Below are 22095 nucleotides of genomic sequence, written 5' to 3'. Positions count from 1 at the left end.
TAATTTGAGAAATGTGCTGGGCATGGTGGCTCATGCCTGTAATCCCAGCACTTTGGGAGGCCGAGGCAGCAGATCACCTGAGGTCAGGAGTTTAAGACCAGTTTGGCCTACATGGCGAAATCCCATCTCTACTAAAAATCCCAAAATTAGCTGGGCATGGTGTCAGGTGCCTGTAATCCCAGCTACTCCAGAGGCTGAGGCAGGAAGAATTGCTTGAACTTCGGAGGTGGAGGTTGCAGTTAGCCAAGATTGTGCCACTGCACTCCAGCCTGTGCTACAGAGTGAGACTCTGTCTCAAAAAAAAAAAAGGTGTGAAGATTTCCCGCACCCCCACTCCCACTGCCCTGTCCCTGTACCCCCAACTCCATTTATACGCTGTGAGGTTTCCTGCCCACCATCCACAGAGACCCTTATCAACACAGCCGGTGCACCTCAGCTGGGAACGTGTCTCAATGTCTTTAAACTTCTCAGAAGTCTCAGTTTTATCCCTATTAACACACCCAGCAGTGGAAACAGCAGAAATTGCTCTTCTTTTGTAAAGAGAGTTGTGTTTCAGAGAGTTGTTTGTTTGAAATGTAATTTCTTCAGCTCATTATGTCAAAACTGGCATTTGAAGCATACATGAGGACTCTTGCTAACAGCCTTTTGTATTTGGATTCTTCAGGGAAACAGAATCAATAGGGGGTGTGTGTGTATGCATGTGTGTGTGTGTGTGTGTGTGTGTGGAGAGATAGCTAGAGGGGGTGGGGAGAAAGAGAGAGAGAGAGAGAGGCTTATTGTAAGGAATCAACTGATGTGATTATGGAGGCTAACAGGTCCCAGGATCTGCCATCTGTAAGCTGGAGACCCAGGAGGGCTGGTGGTATAAGGTCCAGCCTAAATGCAGACAAGCTGCAGAGTCACAAAGAGCCGATGTTTCAGTTTGTGTCCCAAGGCAGGAAAAAACTGATGTCCGAGTTGGAAGGCAGTTAGACAGGAGGAGTTCTCCTACTCCCTGAGGGAAGGCTCTGTTTTTTTATTCTATTCAAGCCTTCAACTGCGTGGATGGGGCCCATGCACATTAGGGAGGGCCATCTGCTGTACTCAGAGCCCGTTGATTCCACTGTTAATCTCATCTAGGGCCATCCTCGCAGACAGTGTGACCAAACGTCTGGGCACCCTGTGGCCCACTCAAGTTGTCATAGGAGCATTAGCCATCACACCTTTGGTATATAATCTTGGGATTTTTTATTTTCTGGGGTTGCTTGGCTGCAGAGGCTGGCATTAAAGCATCATGGGCCACAGTGTTCTAGATGCTAGTGTAGTTTTCTTCCTTCTCCCATGGGTTGGTGTTCAAGAGCCTTATTTTAGCTCAGCAGGCTAATTTTCTTATTGTAAGACTCTATACATGAACAATAAGATTATAGAGAAGGAAGAGTGATTTTATAGGTTCCCGGGATTCACTCCCACAAGGCAGGGCCAGGGCTGAAGTCAGAGCCTCCAGAGCCTTCTCCCAGGGTCAGCCATCAGTCCTGCCCCCAGGGCCAATGACTACATGAGGCACCAAGTTCCAAGTATGCAATGAGGTTTGCGAATCCGATTTTGCATTTTCTGGGCTTTGCGATGCCTGAAAAAGAGTCACAAACATGACTATGACTCCTCAGCCTGAAGCCATCTGGGTGTGTCCTTTTGAAGGTCCACAGGGGACTTTCTCATGTCCTTGGGTTTGCAGGACATTTCCTTTTCTACTGTTCCAGATGCTTGTTCAGCTGCATGTCAGAAATGGACAGTCCAGCCTTGCCCCTTTGCAGAAGCCAAGCTTTCCTGCCAGATAGCCACAACTTGTCTGGACAGGGATTTAGGGCTGTCTTCCCGAGAAAGGCGTGTAGATCAGGAGTTTGACCCTAGACTCAGAGGTTTGAGGATGGGTGGTTTTTCTTGTGGTTTTGTCTTGGATTGCTTGTGGCATTTGGATCCACTTCTGGGCTTAAATTTCCCCCTTCCAGTGTTGAGATGGAATTGATCCGGGATCATAAGTCATCCAGGGCAGAATGCAGAGATTTATTTTACCCCTTTGGAGGGAGGTGGAGAGAAGAATCTCTTGGGGGAGAGAATGTGAATCCAACTGTTTATAAAGTTAGCATTTAAGTCCCACACAAAGCTTGCTTCCTAAATACTGTTGTCCCAAGGCTACTGGCAAGGTGACTGGCTGTATGCCCCTTTGGTTTATCCTCTTACCACTAGGCTTGGCATTTGCACCATGCTTTACCCTGTGTTCAGAATCCAGGTAGATTCACACCCATGCCTGTGCGCGCGCGTGTGTGTGTGTGTGTATGCACCTGTGATGAAAGCAGAGAGGAAAAATGCTGTGTGATGAGGCTTGGGTGTCATCAGACTTTACAGCTGATTTTTCCCCCTCTTCCAAAATCCTACTCCTTTTCTTTACACAAGGAAACATGAGAAGTGGGTGCTATGGGTTGTGTAGGTTGCTTTATGCCAAAAACATGATGTGACACTTTGGTAAGCCATGTTTTTGGTAAATCATATCAGTTAAGACAAGACCAAGTTGCTGTTGCTAAGAAATTTTTAGAAAACCTGAAAGTGAAGTTCTGTTTTCATTCATTTTGCCAACTTACTGGAGAGTTTCTCTGTGCTGAAGACAAAGAGATCTCGCGTGTGTCTTTGATGTGGTCTCCACTCAGGAATAGCTTACAGTCAGCAAGAAGAATGTGTAGGGAACCTGATTCTTCAGTGCCCCGTTTATGACCTTCTGGGTTGGCTGGTTTCTCATAGACAGTATTAAATATTCTGAAAAAGGAGGGACATCAGTGAATACAAAGCAATTAGGAAAAAGTTCAAGAGAGTGGAGGAACAAACACAAAGAACGTTAGTCATCACACTAATAGTGTTATTCCCAGTGGTATCCTAGACCTTCTAGCCATGTTCTGATACATATCGCAGCCTTTGTGCAGAGAGTCTTAGGCTAGAGGCTGAAGTGGCTTGTGTCAGTGCTTTCCTTGCAGCCCACGGTGACTCTCTACCATCCTAAAGGTAAAAACATAGTGTTAGGTCTGGCCTGGTGGCCCGTGCCTGTCATCCCAGCACTCTGAGAGGCTGAGGTGGGAGGATCACTTGAGTTCAGGAGTTTGAGACCAGCCTGGGCAACATAACAAGACCTCATTTCTACTACAGATAGAAAAAAAAATCCAGCCAGGTTTGGAGGCATGTGCCTGTAGTCCCAGCTTCTCAGGAAGCTGAGGTGAAAGGGTTACTGAAGTCTGGGAGGTTGAGGCTGCAGTGAACTATGATTGCACCACTGCACTCCAGCCTAGGTGATAGAATATGACCCTGTCTTTAATTTATTTTATTTTATTTTGAGACGGAGTCTCATTCTGTCACCGGCTGCAGTGCAGTGGTGCGATCTCAGCTCACTGCAACCTCTGCCTCCCGGCTCAAGTGATTCTCCTGCCGCGCCTCCTGAGTAGCTGGGACTGCAGGCGCTTGCCACAATGACCAGCTAATTTTTGTGTTTTTAGTGGAGACGGGGTTTCACCATATTGTCCAGGATGGTCTCAATCTCCTGACCTCGTGATCTGCCTGCCTTGGCCTCCCAAAATGCTAGGATTACAGGTGTGAGCCACCACACCCAGCTGAGAGCCTGCCTTTAAAACACAAAACAAAACAAGGAAACAAAACCAGAACACTGTAGTGTTGTAACCATTTTCCTCATGAATCCTCATGATGGAAACAAAATTGACTCATTTTCACAAGCCCTTGACCTAGGAGAAACGATGTAGTGATGTAGCATATTTAACTCCTCTTTATCATCCCTAATAGTGACTTTTGCCAGGAGCCTGCTGTGTGCAGACATAACTGCATCATCTCATGCAGTTCTCCCTCACCTGTGAGGAAGACTTTTCCTATCCAATGTGGTTTGTGAGGCAATGGAAGCTCAGGGAGGTGAACTGACTTGCCCCTGATCACACAAGCACAGAGCAGCCCGTTTCTGACCCAGCTCTCCCCTGAATGGCCCATAGGGCAGCACCCTCAAGCATCAGGCTGTGACAAACCTGGTCCTCATTGGACATCTTGATCTTTGGGGTTTTTTAAAAAAGCATGAATTTTGCCTTCTTAAAATACTGCGTTTGTGGCCGGGCGCCGTGGCTCACGCCTGTAATCCTAGCACTTTGGGAGGGCGAGGCGGGTGGATCATGAGGTCAGGAGATCGAGACCATCCTGGCTAACATGGCAAAACTCCTTCTCTATGAAAAATACAAAAAAAATTAGCTGGGTGTGGTGGCGGGTGCCTGGGACTCGGGATGCTGAGGCAGGAGAATGGCGTGAACCTGGGAGGCAGAACTTGCGGTGAGCCAAGATCACGCCACTGCATTCAAGCCTGGGAGACAGAGTGAGACTCCGTCTCAAAAAAAAAAAAAAAAAAAAAAAAATATATATATATATATATATATATATATAGAGAGAGAGAGAGAGAGAGAGAGAGAGCGCGAGAGCATTTGTGTATTCTTTATCTTGCTTACTGAGTTTTTAGTGCTCAGGCCAGGGACCTCTGCTTTAAGGGTTAGCAAGGCCAGTCACTCACTTGAGGTCCCATGATCGTAAGTAGGTTAGCAGGGCGTTCACTGAATCTGCTGGGAGTGGTCTCAGCAGCCAGGCTGGAGGCAGCAGCATGGTTTGCCTTCTGTCAGATCCTCATGCTCTCAGACAGAGGAAGGAAACCTGACTTAACACCAGCTGCTAAGTTGCTGTCAGGTCCTCTGGGGCTTGGGCCCAATGACTCTTTCTCTCTCAGCTGTGTTCTCATGAATGTGCTTCTTCTCTTGCAGGTCAGGAAAGAGGTTAAAGAAGACCCGCAAGTATGATATCATCACCACTCCAGCTGAGCGAGTGGAAATGGCGCCGCTAAATGAAGAGGATGATGAGGATGAGGACTCCACAGTATTCGACATCAAATACAGGTACAGGGTGGAGACAGAGGCTTCCTCCTGGTCTTGGGGCAGTGGGTTGGTGGGACCTCAAGGTCAGGCATGATGTCCATGTGTTCTTGTTTTTTGGTTAAGTGTTGGGCCCTGGGGTGTTCTGCACATGGAGAGACCTGCTCTGATCTTGTATTAGTCCGTTTTCGTGCTGCTAATAAAGACATACCTGGGACTAGGTAATTTATAAGGAGAAGTTTAATTGACTCACATTTCCACATGGCTGCAGAGGCCTCACAATCATGGTGGAAGGCAAGGAGTAGCAAAGTCACATCTTACATGGATGATGGCAGGCAAGAGAGCTTGTGAAGGGGAATTCCCGCTTATAAAACCATCAAATCTTTTGAGACTTATGCACTGTCAGGAGAGCAGCACGGGAAGACCCACCCCCATGATTCAATTACCTACCAGGTCCCTCCCACAATACATGGGAGTTGTGGGAGCTACAATTCAAGATGAGATTTGGGTGGAGACACAGCCAAACCATATCAGATCCCTTCCTAGAACACACTGCACCTGGAAACCCAGCAGAGAATTGCTTATTTATTGCTTTTCCCAAGTGAGAACACGAAGTCACCTTTAAAGAAGGAAAAGGAGGATTGTGCTTCAGACAACAAGCTAGATGTCCACTGGCTGTGGGGGTCTGGCCCAAGCAGCCATGTGTGCCACACACCAGGCACCCAAACAGAAACTTATCTTTCAGCCTCACTTATGTCAATAGCTGAGGATGTGGGTGACTGGGTAGGTGGCATTCCTGCTTGGATGGAGTTTACTGATGAGCTCCAAAGGCAGGTGACTTTGTGACTTTAGGATTGTAGTGTGTGGGTTTCCAGGTCGTTTTGAGGTGTACTTTGAATATGTGAGCTTCTTAATGGAAGAGGTGAGGATGAGCATAGTTTTGAGATGAGGGCTCGAAGATCCAGAGAAGGGGCATTGCTTCACCAAAGTCCCAATTAGTAGTAAAAGTGGAATAGAAATGCAGGCCTGTCCCTGTCTGGGCTCCCCACATTCCGTGGCTTCTGCATGTCCGGGAAGATGAGCCTTCCACACCTGTGTTCCTCAGCACAGCCTTGGTGGTCCTTGGCCCTTCTGCATAAATCAGTTGTCAGATTCAACAAGACAAGTGTTTGGGATTTTGATTGGAACTGCATTGCCTGTAGATCAATTTAGGGAGAATCAGCACTTTTACTTTGACTTTTCCAATCCATGAATAGAGAATGGATTTTCCATTTATTAGGTATTTAAAAAAATGTTTTTCAGTACTTTCAAAAATTTACGTATAAATGTTTTATACATTTTTATTAGATATATTCTCACAGGTGTTTTACATTTTGATATGTAAATTTTTTTACTTTAAAGTACTATTTTATTTATACTCATATCTGGAAAAAAGACTGTATTATCACGTTTACATACATACTGGTTTTGGAAGCTGAGTTTGTTAGTGAATCACACCTAAATCTTATGAAGAACTTGAAAGCATTAAAACGGATTGGTTATGGATAGCAGAATGGGAGAAAAATCCCCTTAGCTGTAATTTGCATTTTAGGTAAAGGGCAGCACCCTTTGAAAATAATCAAATCAATTGGTAATATTTATCCATACCACAAAATAATGCACAGTTAGCCCTCTGTACCTGAGGGTTCCACATCTGCAGGCTCAACCAATCACAAATTGAAAATATTCGGGCATGGTGGCTCATGCTTGTAGTCTCAGTACTTTGAGAGGCCGAGGAGTGCAGATCTCTTGAGCTCTGGAGTTTGAGACCAGCCTGGACCACATGGTGAAACCCCACCTCTACACAAAAAAATAATGCAAAAATTAGCCAGGCATGGTGGTGCATGCCTGTAGTCCCAGCTACTTGGGAGACTGAGGTGGGAGGATCACTGGAGCCTGGGAGGTCAAGGCTGCAGTGAGCCGTGAGCATGCCACTGCACTCCAGCCTGGGCAACAGAGCAAGGCCCTGTCTTAAAAAAAAAAAAAAAGAAAAAAGAAAATTTTGGGAAAAAAACAATACAACAGTGAAAATAATGCAAATCCAAAAAACAATATAGTATAACAACTATTTACCTCGTGTTTACATTGTATTAGGTATTAGGAATAATCTAGAGATGATTTAAAGTATACTAAAGAATGTGCATAGAATACATGCAAATACTATACCATTTTATATAAAAGACTTGAGCATCTGTGGATTTTGGTCTTTGCAGGAGGTCTTGGAACCAATTCTCTGAGGATAACAAGGGATGACTGTGTACATAGGAAAGTTAGTGACTCTATTGATTTTATCGCTAAGCCATTTTATCTGTCTCACACTCAATACAAAGAAGTAAAATATAATGTGAAGAAAACCATGTCCTCATCACTATTCACAGTCAAGAGTCCACTTCCTCCTGCAGGGCTGGGAATATTGTACAACAGGGAGCATTTAATGGTTCAAGTGGATCAATGTAGTGTTTTGATTCTGAGCCACTGAACAGCATCTCATCAATCTTTGGTGACTGAGCTAACTCCATGGGAACAATGATAGACGGAACGATTTTTGTGGTATCTCCACATCCCACTAAATAAGAGAAGACCCTAAACAAAGAAAAATATAACAATCAATCTGCTCAGAAATTCTCTTTATAGACTGTTTCCTAGAAGGTGGGAAAAGGGGCCTTTCCCTGAGGGCATAGACATCCGTATTATTGTGGCCTGGTTGCTGGACTGATGTTGTGTCTGGTATGATGAAGATAAGGCACACATTGAAACCAGTGTCAGATTAAGAAACTTCCACAGCTTGTCTCTGTTCTTCAGACAATGGAGCGAGTTCCTTTTCTAGGCTAACAATGAGTGCCATATTGGCACTGCTGCTGGCTGTGAAACAGACTAACTACTAAAGGTAAACTACTAAAGGTAAAGCACCTGGTGGGTATTAAAGTTAACAGACAAGTCCAAGCTTGTGTTTTGAAAGTCCAGGTTGGCTTGCTGGCTGGCGTGTTGCAAGGGCAAAAGTAAGTGAGACCCCTGGTCTGCAGGCATGCTCTGGGTCATTTTCGTTGGCCACTTTAATGATGTGCATTCCATCTCTATCTGACACAGCAATAGTGCGGGACCCGCCAACACTTGGTGGTTTTTTTTTTTTTTTTTTTGAGATGGAATCTTTCTCTGTCGCCCAGGCCAGAGTGCAGTGGCACTATCTTGGCTCACCGCAACCTCCACCTCTCAGGTTCAAGTGATTCTCCTGCCTCAGCCTCCTGAGCACTACAGGCATGTGCCACCATGCCCAGCTAATTTTTTGTATTTTTAGTGGTGCTGGGATTTCACCATGTTGGCCAAGATGGTCTCAATCTCTTGACCTCGTGATCCACCTGCCTTGGCCTCCCAAAGTGCTGGGATTACAGGTGTGAGCCATGGCACCTGGCTAACACTTGGTGGTTTTCAATACAGGAATAGTGTTAGCTTCCTGAAGCACCTTAGTGGTGTCTCCTCTGCCCCTATTCTAGGCAGAAACTCCGGACCCTGCAGATCCCTCTGTATTAGTTTTCCGCTCCAGACCATCAGCCTTAAAGAACCCCTTTGCCCCACCGATCAATCTCCATGCCTGGGTTTCTGCTTCTGGGGCTGCCAGGTTCTCTCTGCTGTCATTCTGGGGACAGTGTCAAAAGCAGATTTCTCTGCAAGCCGCCACCTCATGATTCATGACTTTGTCTCTGACGTCTCTTAAAAAATATTATCCTTAAACTTTTTGTTTATTGCAGTTATTTTTAAAAGATACTGATTTTTTAACAAAAATCCAGCAACCTTGCTAAACTTTTATTAATTCTTGTAGGATAAATGTGGAATCTTTGGGTCTTCTGTGTAGATATGTCATCTGGGACTAAGAAGAGTCCTTGTCCCTGCTCCCAAGTCCTTAAACGTTTTATCTCTTCTTTTGCCTTTTCTGCTTTCCTTCCTTGAGAAGTTTGTGCTGTTTGTGGTTGAAATAAAATCAGAATGTGAGTGAACTTGGAGGTGAGTCACTAGACACGAGCCCACTGCAGTCCTCAGGCCTAAAGATGAGTGACTGTTTAGAAAGACTAAGTAGTGCTGGCTTTTCTTGTTACAGAGGTGATGTTAAGCTGTAGAAAATACAGATAATAAACAGGAAAGATACAATTACCTATCATCTCACTACTTACCAGTAACCACTAGAGTGTGTGTGAGTACATATATGTGGAACTTTCTTTTTTATAGAAACAAGACTGTATTATACACGCTGTTTTGGCACGTTTTTCTACCCAAACAATGAATCATGAGCAACTTTTCAGGTCAATAGGTGTGAAAGAACAAAGAGTTTAGGACATTGCATATTTGGTTTAATGTTTTTGTGAACTTCTTTGTCTGCACATTGCTAATCTGTTCACAGGTACTTGTTTTTCCCATTTAGACATAACTCAGCCAAATGTTTCAGTTCTCTCTAGGAAACAGACTACATTTAAATCAGATGAATCATGACTTTGGGTTATTTTATGATTGAGTGGAAAGAGGAAAATCACGTTTTTGGCACCAGGGCAGTAAGGCAGAGTAACCTGCTTCTTATTCTTTCCCAGGCAACTCTCTGATAACATCTTGTGACCTAGAGCCTTTGCCTATCAGCCAGGCTTTTTTTTTTTTTTTTTTTTTTTTTTCCTCGAAGTTTTCAGCCAGGTAGGAAATGAAGGAGGAATAAGAATACAGGCAGGGTAGGAGATAAGACCTCAAGTGTGTAGGGCCAGAGTTTGGGGAGGGAGGGAGGAGTTCTATAGAAATGAGTCTCTAACTCTGTACTTAAAAAGGCTAATTAGAAGGGAGAAATGATAGCTAACTGGAGTATAAGAGTACCCTGGGGTTTTGAAATGGTTCTGTCTTTCAAGAGGCATTTGGGTTTCCGCTGCATGTGTTTTGAGCTTTGTTGCCTAGTGTGCAGTTGTGTGGATGCTCTGGGCCTCTTTGCATTCCCGGTTTATTACAGGAGACTTTGGTGTCCCCCAGGACGAGCGAGATGTGGGCTCTTCCTCCCGTGTGTGTGGCAGGCGGCCCAGCAGCTGTGACAGGCGCAGCCCAAAGGCACACTGCTGGGAGAACGCGCTGCTCCTGCCAGCCCTGCCTCCCTGCCAAGAGGGAGGTCCCTGTCCCCGCTTCTTATATGTGGAAAAGATGTGGCCCCGTGGGGTGTGTGGACGTGCATTCTAGAAATCCCTGCTTCCCACCCTCTTGTGGGTAGGGCTTCCTTCGGGAGTATAATTAGAAACCCATGAGATTTCCGCTGTAATGCTGAGGGCTTTGGCTGGTGTCTTGTCTTGGAAACCAAGGGCATTTTTGTGCAGCTTGCAGCATGAGGCCTCTGCAGGGTAGGCAGGGAGTATGGGAAAACAGACCTGGCCTGCTACCCGGGAGCTCTGAGTCCCCATGGATGCCTTCATGGCAGTTGCTAAACACACTCAAGGCAGTGACTTCTTGCAGCTGCTTCTACTTACTGAGGACCTCTGAATGGCTGAGCACCCCATGCTTCCTCGTGGTCTTCTGAGGGTGAACTGTTAGGAGCATCAACAGATGGACAGCTGCCTGGGCGGTAGGTATGGAAACAATGGGCATCATGAGCTTCTGAGGCCTGGAAGGAACCAGAGAGGAGCCAGTGACTTGCAGGGTAACTATCTGAAACAGCATCGGAAGCCATCCCCAGACCAGTTTGAATAAACCTCTGCCAGTCCTCTTCCTTGCAGAATGCAGAGCATATGTGTTAAAAATGGGCATCGCCCGGAGAATTTTTGTTTCTTTGGGAAGCAATATTGGCAGCCTGCGGGCAGTTTTCATTTAAGGTGTCTCGCTCAAAGCCAGGGCACCTTAAAAATTCTTGTGTCTTATCTCTACAAGGATGGAGCCTATGTGAACAGGAATCTGATCAAACAAACAAACAAAGAGGAAAGGGAAAGAAAGAAAAAGAAACGAGGGAACCAAGGAAGGAAGGAAGGAAGGAAGGAAGGAAAGACGAACAACACAAATCATCCTAAGTATCAATGCTTTTGCAAAAGCAAGCCATGTTTTTCAGGTGTTCTTTTCTTGTGTGTCCCTGGATGGAAGCAGTAGAACTGCCAGGGGCTTCCCTGACACATGGTGGTGGTGTCCCCACATCTCTCTGTCTCAGACATACTCACAGACAGGCCAGGCCTCCTCCCTCTGGCTTCTCCGTCATTCACTCGTGGGGCCGCTGCGTCCTCTTCCCAGGGTGTCCTTGCCGGCTGCACAGAGAGGTCAGCTGCCAGGGTGCCGGACACCACTGACAGGTGCTGCAACAGGTGCTCCTGTGTTGACAGCTATTTCACCGGTCAGACAAGCTTCTTGTAAAACATGGGCCAGACGCAAGTTGGGACATGTCATTCTCCTTGTGTGGGATGGTTGTAACCCAGTGTCATCCTATAGCACAGTGGGAAATCTGAACAAGCCTGGGCCGTGGCAGCTAAATATGCCTTCACTTCCTACAGAGATTTTGGTGGGGGTGGTGGTCGGCATTGAGTCTTTCTGACTTACCTTAACAGTGAAATGTCACTAGCAATTTGGCAGTTCTGGGGAATGAGAAGGGGGGCTGAGAGAGGCCTTTTGGAATCTCTGCTTGTCATCTAGAGTGTGTCTAGTTGGTGAGCCTGATAATTCCCTTCACCATGAGTACAGGCTAGGTAAGCCTGGCCTTGCCCTCGAGGGGCCTGTGTTGAGAGTGGGAGACAGCAGGAGCATGGCCACTTTTTTTTTTTTTTTTGAGACGGAGTCTCACTCTTGTTGCCCAGGCTGGAGTGCAGTGGCCCGATCTTGGCTCATTGCAACCTCTGCCTCCTGGGCTCAAGCGATTCTCCTGCCTCAGCCTCCTGAATAGCTGAGATTACAGGTGCCCGCTACCACGCCCAGCTAATTTTTGTATTTTTAACAGAGATGGGGTATCACCATGTTGGTCAGGCTGGTCTCGAACTCCTGACATCAAGTGATCTGCCTGCCTTGGCCTCCTGAAATGCTGGGATTACAGGTGTGAGCCACTGTGCCTGGCTGAGCATGGCCACTTCTAAGACCACCTGGCTCTCACAGAGGAAGAAACAGGTGCTGTGGGCAGCCAGGAAGGGGGCAGTAAGTTCTTCCCAGAGGAGGTGAAACTTAACGAGTTTGAGAGGACCAGGAAGTGAGCCCAAGGTGGCTCAACGTGCAGGGAGTAGTGAGGGCATTCCAGGGAGAAGTTACAGCAGGTGCAGGCACAGGGACGTTTGAGCCAGCATAGGGATATTGGGTGAGCGGCAGCTTTGAGCCTCTGTCCCCCAAGCCACTCCTCGGGGGAACCCCAAAGCTTCTGGCCCATAGATGGCCACAGGGAAACAGCTAGATGACGTTGAGAGAGCCAGGACTTTACAACCAGCCTCCTCTGGAGACAGCCTGTTCCCTCCACTGTCCCTGGAGTATTGTTCCTGAGTCCCAGTCACCCCAGAGAGCCTGAAGGCCCAGCCAACTACATGGCTGAAACTTGGGGTATGGCTCTACCATCTCCTGGAGAGACCCAGAGAGCCAGTGGCCAGGCCTGACCTGGGCAGGCGTTGCCATGTGCGGGTGGACTTCTCCCTGTGGAGGAGCGTGAAGGATTCTGCGATGAGCAGTGTGGCTCCCTACCTTGTGTACGTGTGGGCGTTTCTTAAGTACACGGATAGAGACAGCAACCTGAGGGTGAGGCGAGGGCAAACAGCCTGGTAGGGGATCCCCGTAAGATTCAGAGCAGTCCCGTGGGATGCCCAGACACTCACGGAGGTGAATTTCAGCATGGCAGTGGTACAGAGTTTGCATCTCCGTTGATTCTGCCGGCTGCTTTCTCCAGAGCCCACAGGCCTGCTGTGGCCAGATCTGCTCTGGCACAGCTATGGTGATCAGGTCCCTGCCCTCAGCTCTGATTCTTGGTCTTTGAAATCTTCACTGCTCCTCCTCAGTTCCTGTGCCCCCACCCCTCATCCTCGACTTTGACCTTGCAGCAAGAGGCAGTGGAAGGCCTGATGGTGGAGTCAGACCTGGTAGGAGCCTTAACATTGGGGGTCCTTAGTCCCTTCCTCTTTGCAGTGGGGGGTATGAGTGCTTGGGCTTTGAGATATTGGTTTGAGAGGATAGATCCCCCGACTCCCCAACTCACAGAAGGGGCCAGGGGATCAGTATAAGAAAGCCAGCCTCCTGTACAACTTGGACATGGCTTGCTGGAGACTTTTCTCTTTCTCTAGTCTGTTGAGTAGGGGTTTTTTGTTTTTTTTTGTTTTTTTTTTTTTTTGAGATGATCTTCCTCTGTCACCCAGGCTGGAGTGCAGTGGCAAGATATTGGCTCACTGTAGCCTCAACCTCCTGGGTTCAAGTGATCATCCCACTCAGCCTCTTGGGTAGCTAGGACTACAGACACACGCCACCATGTCCAGCTAATTTTTGTAGTTTTTGTAGAGACAAGCTCTCATTATGTTGCCCAGGCTGGTCTCTAACTACCAGGTTCAAGCGATTCTCCTAACTGGACCTCCCCAAGTGCTGGGATTACGGGCATGACCCACCGTGCCTGGCTTATGTTTTCTCTTTAAACAACTTTTTATGTGGAAAAAAAATTAAATTTCATGCAAAAATAAAAATAGTGTAGGGAACTCCCTTGTACTTTTAACTCATATTTTCCTGTTAACGTTTTTTGCCTGTTTGCTTTCTGATTCATCCGTGTATATATGTGTGTGTGTGTGCACACGAACGGTTTTTACTAAACCATTGGAGGGTAAGTTATATATATCATGGCCCTTTCCTGCAAATAATTATGTATTTCCTAAAAATAGGATGTTTACGTCTTCTAGTAAATAGCTACCTGATATGGTAATATATTTGGTATTATGTAATATTATGACAGGCACTTCATTATTTTGTAAATTCTATTAAATCCTTGTTATTTTTGCTCATGTAATTATATAATGCTCATAATCAAACATCAAGAGGTGATGGTGGCAGCTTTAACTGGTCAAATTTTCCCTCCTTTTCTAAAGTCCCTTTTGATGATGTCTTGAGCAGATTCAGTTTTTTTTTTTTGAGACAGAGTCTTTCTCTGTCACCCAGACTGGAGTACAGTGGTGCCATCTCAGCTCACTGCAACCTCTGCCTCCTGGGTTCAAGTGAGTCTCATGCCTTAGCCTCCTAAGTAGCTGGGATTACAGGCGTGTGGCACCACACCTGGCTAATTTTTGTAGTTTTAGTAGAGACAGGGTTTCACCATGTTGGCCAGGCTGGTCTCGAACCCCTGACCTCAAGTGATCCACCCGCTGTGGCCTCCCAAAGTGCTAGGATTACAGGCGTGAGACACCATGCTTGGCCGCAGATTCAGTTTTTAAACTTATTTTTTTTTTTGAGACAGAGTCTCGCTCTGTCACCCAGGCTGGAGTGCAGTGGCGCAATCTCGGCTCACTGCAAGCTCTGCCTCCGGGTTCACGCCATTCTCCTGCCTCAGCCTCCTGAGTAGCTGGGACTACAGGTGCCCACCATCACGCCTGGCTAATTTTTTGCATTTTTAGTAGAGATGCGGTTTCACCGTGTTAGCCAGAATGTGATCCACCCGCCTCGGCCTCGCAAAGTGCTGGGATTACAGGCTTGAGCCACCATGCCTGGCCTAAACTTATTTATTGTACTTCTTATGTTGTCTGACACTGTGGTGTGGGCCTGGGGTTTAAAGGTAAGGAAGTTTAGACGTGGCTTTTGTCTCAAGCTCCCAGTCTAAGCAAGAGACCAACGCTAATCAGATACATAAGCCAGGGGTCAACAAACTATGGCCCAGGGACCAAATCCAGCCCGCTGTCTGTTTTTGTACAGCTCAGGAGCCAAGAATGATTTTCACATTTTAATGGTTGAAAAAGAACTAAAGGAAAAATACTATTTTATGACAAGAGAAAGTAATATGCAATTCAAATTTCAGTGTCTATAAATAAGATTTTACTGGAACACAGCCGTGGCCAAGCATTTCTTGCTGTGGCTGCTGTTCCACCACCACAGCAGGGTTGAGGAGTTATCACCGTGATTGCGGGACCTGCAGAGTTTACAGTATTTCCTCTCTGGATTGTTACAGAAGAAGTTTTCCAACCCCTAGTGTAAACACCCTGGAAGTGCTGGCAAGGAGGGTTAGATACAAGGAGAAAGAGGTTATGTTCTAGGGAGTCTGTGTGGGGAGCTGGGGGAGGGATCCTTAGTTGGGAGCTGAGGGGAGGGAGGGGGTTTGCTGGAAGAGTGGATTGTGCCTTCCAGACAGCACACTCAAAGGTCCTGTGGCTGGGGACTGTGACCTTTTCAATGGCTGAGAGGGTGAGGGATAGAGATGTTCGGGAGGGGTCAGAATGGGTGCTGGGCTCTGCCGGAAGGGGCTGACTCTTGTCCTTCCCTTTCTTTTAGGTAAAACCTGTTTCCCAGCCTGTTGGCATCCTGTGGAAAGTTGGTCAGCTGCAACCTGGGGTGTGAAGACCTGGAAGCCCTCTCGCATCAGAGGTGTTGAAACCAAAATGAACGTTATGTATAAAACCCCAGCTCCATTGTGGGTGTCAGGCGTCTGCTCAGAGTGTCACTGGCAAGCTCGTTTCCACATCACCACAACGGAGTTGCTTCTGCCACCCTTTGGGCGCCCCTTTAAAGTGTCCCCCACTTCTACTCCCCGTGTAAGAGGCTTTGTGCCTTGCTATGGAGCAAAGGGTAGAAACATGTTGATTTTAAAAAAGTTTTTTTAAGACAATTGTTGACAATAGTAAAAGAGATCAGGAGGATCAAGAATCTAAAACAAGCCTGAAGGATGTCCAACTGTGTATTTAGAATTTCTGACATTCTTCTCTACTGGATCTACACATTGGACCCCGTCTGATCCTTTGCTTTTTTTTTTGGCTTGGTCAGGTCCTGGCCTCATTTTGGCATTACCTGTGTCAGAGTTCAAGGTGGATGTGCTTAGAGCTGGTCAGCCCCTTCCAGACCTGGACACGTCTGTGGTTCCTTTCCCTCCCTCCCTCCCTCCCTCCGTGCCTCCTTCCCTTCCTCTCTCCCTCCCTCCCTCCCTTCTTTCTCTCTCTCTCTTCTTTCTTTCTTTCTTTTCTTTTTTCCTTCTTTCCTTCTTTCCTTCTTTCCTTCCTTCCTTCTTTCTTTCTTTCTCTTTCTTTCTTTCTTTCTTTCTTTCTTTCTTTCTTTCTTTCTTTCTTTCTTTCTTTCTTTCTTTCCTTCTTTCTTTCTTTCTTTCTTCTCTTTCTTCTCTTTCTTCTCTTTCTTTCTTTCTTTCTTTCTTTCTTAAAAAAAAAGGTTCAGCCAGAAATCAGCATGGCTACTTCACAAAGAATTTCTAGTATCAGGGAAAAACTGTGTGCACTTGTGCTCATGTGCACATGTGTGATAAAAGTTTCTCCTTCTCTGAAGGGAAAGGAAAGTGCTAGGCAGCTTGTGATTAGCAGCATTCTTTGTGCTTTTTTGTTGTTCCTCTGCTCTGTCACAGTTCTATGTTGTTTGCCTTAGAAATGTAATTTTTAAAAACCATTTTAAAAATGAACGGTGATTCAGCTGGCTGGAAAAAAGCACACTGTCAGGGGACTATATTTGAAGTCAGTCTAGACTGGGCTGGACTAGAAACCCGCCTGGACCCAGGAGGCCCCACAGGACCCAGGAGGTCCCTGCGGGAAGGCAGAGGTTCAGGTAAGAGTGGCTCACCTCTGAGCTGGTGAAGTGAGGACTTGCTGGTGATGTGACCCAGAGATCTGCTGCTGGCTTCTGGAGACAGGGCCTTGGGCTGACTTCTCAGGTTGATTGAGGCCTCCCGACTAGCGGTGTTCCCAGGCTAGAGGTGATTGGCTGCAACAAAGATGCTTCTAGTAGTCTATTAGCAGTGCCTTCGGGACCCTGGGATTTTGCTGTCTCTAGAAATGTGTTTTTTATTTTTTTATTTTTTATTTCCCCCTTTTTTCCTGGAGTTGCTCCAGGGTTTATGTATTTGCCTGTTTATTGTCCTGCTCTCTTTTTTTGGATGAAAACTCCAGCCTTTCCTGACTCACCTCCATCTTCAGGTTCTTCAGTTTTCTGAGAAGAGTGGGGATATGTGGGAAGGGGCATGGGAGCTCGGCAGCCTCCACCTGCCAGGAAGGCAGTCTGGCCTCTGCAGGAAAGAGCAGAGCCCGTGGGAAGCCCTGGGTGAGGATGGCGCAGCCGGCCCACCACGCATGGCATTGCCAGCCACGGGGGGCCTGCGTGTAGTCTCTGCTCCCTGCATTTCACCTTCTTTGTTGACTTTCCTTCTCTGTTTTCCCCCATCTGTTTGCCAGAGGGGTGGGACTGGCAACAGAACAGCCGTGGCTGCTCTATCTCTCCTCTCCACGGTGTACTCAGGCCTGAGTGGTGACTCACGGGAGCCCAGCCACCTCGCAGCTGTTCGCCCCCTCAACCTTTGAACTGGAACTGCTGGCTCATACAGGGTTTTCGACCACTGCAGCTGAACCTCATGGAAAAGCTGGATTCCTCTGCCTTACGCGGAAATACCCGGGCTCCATCTGCCAGGTGCTCGCCACTGGTCCTGGTAGAAGTGGCAGCTGCTGAGAGTGACCTTCCAAATCCTTGGTGGCACTTCAGCACTACAGGCTCTCCAATAAAAACCCTTTAGACACAAACGCTGTGTACCTTGGGCTTGGATGTTTTCTGTGGTGCAGGCCAGCGAGGCGCCTTTTGTGAAGACAGATGTGGTCCCAAGGCTGAGGAGGAGGGCGGGGATGGGAGCTGGGTGGGAGATATTTGGATCCTGGTGATTTAGAGAAAAGCTTGGAAATGAAAAAGGCTTGGGGGTGGAGGGGCGTGCATGCTGTTTTTACATCTACATACACAATTTACATTTACATATACAATTGGAGGCTCACTTGCTCATTTCCTGGAAGCTTGCTCCTTGGCTAGGAAATACTGAGCCCTAATTGTTTCCAGAGAATCTTGGGGCATCTCCAGAGAAGATAGAATCAATCACATAAAAAACTGCTAGCTTGTAACTGCCTCATACCTGGCTTGCTTTACTCTATGAGTAAGTGTGGAATGTATCTGGGCTGGGTGCACAGCGAGGTGAGCAAAAGCCAGAGGAAAAGCCCATTTGCTGCTGTTCCAACTGGTTCCCTTGGAGGTCACCAAGAAGCTGGGAGTGTGGTCTGTGTCCCTCCTCCGCGAGGAGCTACTCCTGTGCTCAGTCTTCTCTACAACCGCAGCGGTGACTAAGGTTCTCCAGGGTAGCTCTTTCTTCAAATAGCTGCATGGGAAGCCAGCCCTGGAGAGTGGGTTTCCCCACCATCTCAGTCTTCTCAGAGAGTGTCCTCCACTGAGTACCCATCCTTCTCAGAGAGTGTCCTCCACTGAGTACCCATCCTGTCAGGTTGGCTTGTTCAGACGCCCGGGGACAAGCCAGCCTGACGGTGAGGAGGGTGTTTCAGCGTCTGCAGCGGTCTCTGCATGGCGGAGGGTCGGCTGGTACTGCAATTTGCCTTTTGGTTTTGAAGATTCTGTTGAGGCTCCATCCTCACCTTGACCTCTTCTACAAAATCTGTTTCCCCTGCTGTGCCGTGGAACACCTGCGGGAAGCCAGTAAGTTAAAGTCCTAACATCAAAGCCTCTCCCTCTACTGCCTGCATCTCCTGTTATGAAAGCCTGAATTGTACGGTTATTCTTACACCATGTGGGGATGGGAGATGCTTTATAAGGACATGGCACATTAGCCTCAAAGGGCCCTTGATGCAGTGGTAAGTTTGTGTCCCGTGCTTGCCCCCTTTGGTGAAATTCTTGGGTGCTGGTATCATTTTAAGGGAATCAGGGGAAATTACCCAGAAGAGCAGGGTCTGTAGGAGAAGAGGGGTAGGCATCAGTGACCCAAACTTGCTGGTGAGATTTGGCAGCTGAAGCCATTTAAAGAGATTGGCAGCTGGGCGTGGTGGCTTATGCCTGTAATCCAGCACTTTGGGAAGCGGGTGGATCATCTGAGGTCAGGAGTTCAAGACCAGCCTGGCCAACATGGCGAAACCCCGTCTCTACTAAAAATATAAAAATTAGCCTGGTGTGGTGGCAGGTGCCTGTAATCCCAGCTGCTCGAGGAACTGAGGCAGAAGAATCACCTGAACCTGGGAGGCAAAGGTTGCAGTGAGCTGAGATCACACCACTGCATTCCACCCTGGGCAACAAGAGCAAAACTCTGTCTCAAAAAAAAAAAAAAAAAGAGTTTGGCACCTTGGTGTTGCCAGTTGCTGAAGAGGGGAGAGGAGGGTTATGTTACAAGCATCACCAACAAAGAGCATTGTGACTCATCAGAGGGAAGAGCAATAGTAAAGACTTTGGGGATGATGCTGGGCTGCCTCCCCAGCCACCCACCTTCCCTGCACGCACTTCTTGTAGCAGCATCATGAGTTTGCAGGTCCAGATGTTGCTTGTATTGTAACCACAGCGCCCTGTGCCCGCCTGTGCCTCCTGTATTTGGGTTAGATATTTTCTTATGCAAATAAATGATTTAATCTTTTCAGGGTGAGGAGCGAGCCCTGGGGACCTGGAAGGTGTTCACTCCAACACCACTAGTTCAGGAAAAGGGTCTGCCCCATAAGGCCCCAGGCTGCTCCTAATGACAGGTGCAAGCCGGTGCTTCCCTCCAGCCCGGTGGTGCCACAATTGCTTGTGGTTTTTATTTATCAGAGAATTCAAGAACACCTGATATGGACTCAGTGTACACAACATACCACTTGTGAAAACCGAGTTTGTTTTCCATTATTTTCGAGAACTAAATAGAAGTGACTGTTCGGGTGGCTGTCGTGAGCTACTCCCTGCCTTGCTACCTGAGTCTTCTTGGGTCCAACAAGTACTTGGGTGTGACTTTCCTTGTAAAGTGCCTCAAAGTTTGCTGGTATTTCTTGTTACACTTAGTTGGTTTATCAGCAAGCTCATTTTCCCTGGGATGGGTTTTTTGATGAGCCGAGTTGATGTGGACGGGAACACAAGGAGCTCTTGTGTATCTGTTGGCAAAGCAGGTGGCCCACTATCTCTAGTATAAATGTCTCAATGGCTGATCTGGCCTGGGTGCTGTGAACAGGCTTCTTATTGTGAGCAGGTAAGAGTGTTGTGAATGAATTATCCCCAGAGTCTGCAAGACAGCCAGTCAGGTGGTGCTGAGTGTGGTGGGAAGAGGAATCGGATGCAGACAGACAGGCGTGTGTTTCCGGCCTCACTGTTCACTCACGAACCCTGTGATCTTGGCCCTACTTTTTCCATCTGCATTATAGGAACACACCTCTTTGGTTATTGTGATCATTAAAATATGTAATCTAGCCAAATATCTGCAGGTGCCTGGCACCACCAGCACCACCAGGAATGGTCGTCACCAGCTCCACCACCTCTACCATGAATAGTTTTTGAGTTCTTCCTGGGTGCCAGGTGCCTTTGCACACACACTTATTCAGTCCTTAACAGCATCCTTTAGGTAGGTATTATTCCTGGAACAGACTGACCATTTCCATAGGCCCAGGGCTGTTTCCCCTGAATCATATTCACCTCCCTGGCTATCCATAAGAAAACAATGATTTGCTTGGCACTTTGTCATCCTTTGAGTCCTACCAACAGGGTGGTGAGGTAGGTATTTGTCTTCATTTTGTACACACAAGGCTGGGAAGGTCAGTCACGGCACAGGATCACATGGTTTCTAAGGGGTAGGTCTCAAACCACTAGTCTGCTGCCCTCTTCAGTATTTTTCCCTGAAGGGAAGAGGAGGGGACTTTTCTTTTGAGACCAAAACAGCTCACACTTGGGATAGCATAAGACATCAGCTCTGGGCCAAAGAGACAAGGTCATATGTTCCAAGAGGCTCCCACTCTGGCTGCAGCTCCCCAATGGGGAAAGAGGTCTGCAGGGCAAAAGGGACATGTCCCCTGGATCCCCAGATCCTTCCTTTTCTATAATTCTCTGCCCAAATGCCCCTTTGCTAGCTCCCAGGGCCTGCACTGGGTTCATCTTCCCTAGGGCCACTTGTATGCCCATGCCTTGGCTGAGAATGGCCAGCTGTGACTGAGACGTGGACATGGCTGGAGCTTAAATATGCAGCCTGGGGTGTCCATACTCGTGTGCAAGGCCCCTTGCTACAATGACTGGATGGGGATGGCAAGAGAAGGGGAATGGGCTGCAGACCAGGGGCCTCCACCGATATCCTGGTGGAAGGGCGGTGTCCCTTTGCCAAGATGCTGAAATGCCCAGCTTGCCCATGAGGCAGTGGGAGGGTTGAATGAGATAAGGCACACACAGTGGGTGCTTGATAAATGGATGTCATCTTATACATCCGCAGGTTTTCAGAGAGCCACAGGCATGATGCTGGGGCCTGCTGGAATGCAAAGGTGGACAAGACAGGCACACTCCTGATTCATAAGGCTGTTGGTGTAGGAGGGAGATGAGGTTTGTACACAGAGCACTGGGTGGCCGCCATCTGCTTTACTGAGGCATCCCAGCAGCCAAGAGGATCAGCTACTATTTATTGAGCTTTTAATATGTTCCTAGCATTGCGTTGAAGACTTTACATGCATTGTAAAGACACTCATTTGCATAGTAAAACTAGTTTAGACTCTGGAGCCAGACTCCCTGGGCTGGAATCCTGGTTCTAACATTTGCCACTGTGTGGCCTTAGACACATCTCTTAACCTCTCTTTGATACCCTCTCTTTATCTGTAAAAGGGAAACAACAGCAGTACCTACCTCATCTGGATATTATGAATTGGATGTTTTGATGTCTTTAAAGCACTACCTCATCTGGATATTATGAATTGGATGTTTTGATGTCTTTAAAGCACTACCAGGCACATAGCACTAATTCATTAATGTGTCCAGCAACACTACAAAGTAGTTTCTCTGTTGGGATGTTTACTTGTCAAGCTAGGAAACCAAGGCTTTGGTAATAAACGCACCCAGATCCCTTGCTAGCAGTGGTCTGTCTGCTGCTTGGAGGCCTGGATGCTACCCACAGTGCTACATTGCTGGGACTTGGCATAAGGTCAGGGCCAGCCTTGCAGAAGGGTGGGCCCTGATCCCAACCAGGTCCCTCGGCTCTCGGCCCTGCGAAAGCTACGGAGTTGTGTGAGACTGC

General features: G+C 47.4%; 1 protein-coding gene across 2 annotated transcripts in view; it reads left to right on the top strand.

Moving 5' to 3' along the window:
* Window positions 1-15978, top strand: part of FAM174B (family with sequence similarity 174 member B) — a 36365-nt gene extending 20387 nt beyond the window's left edge. The window contains exons 2-3 of one of the 2 annotated variants that reach the window (XM_025391928.1): window positions 4824-4955; window positions 15390-15978. In XM_025391928.1, the coding sequence (XP_025247713.1) occupies window positions 4824-4955; window positions 15390-15393 (136 nt within the window). In that variant the 3' untranslated portion in view covers window positions 15394-15978. Of the gene's footprint in view, window positions 1-4823; window positions 5433-15389 lie in introns of those variants that run through there. The other variant, XM_025391927.1, reaches the window with a different exon arrangement.
* The last annotated feature ends 6117 nt before the right edge of the window (window positions 15979-22095 follow it).

This window comes from Theropithecus gelada, chromosome 7b (genome assembly GCF_003255815.1).
Source record: "Theropithecus gelada isolate Dixy chromosome 7b, Tgel_1.0, whole genome shotgun sequence".
NCBI lineage: Eukaryota > Metazoa > Chordata > Mammalia > Primates > Cercopithecidae > Theropithecus > Theropithecus gelada.
The sequence above is the reverse complement of the archived record's forward strand: the minus strand, read 5'-3'. Positions and strand labels throughout refer to the sequence as shown.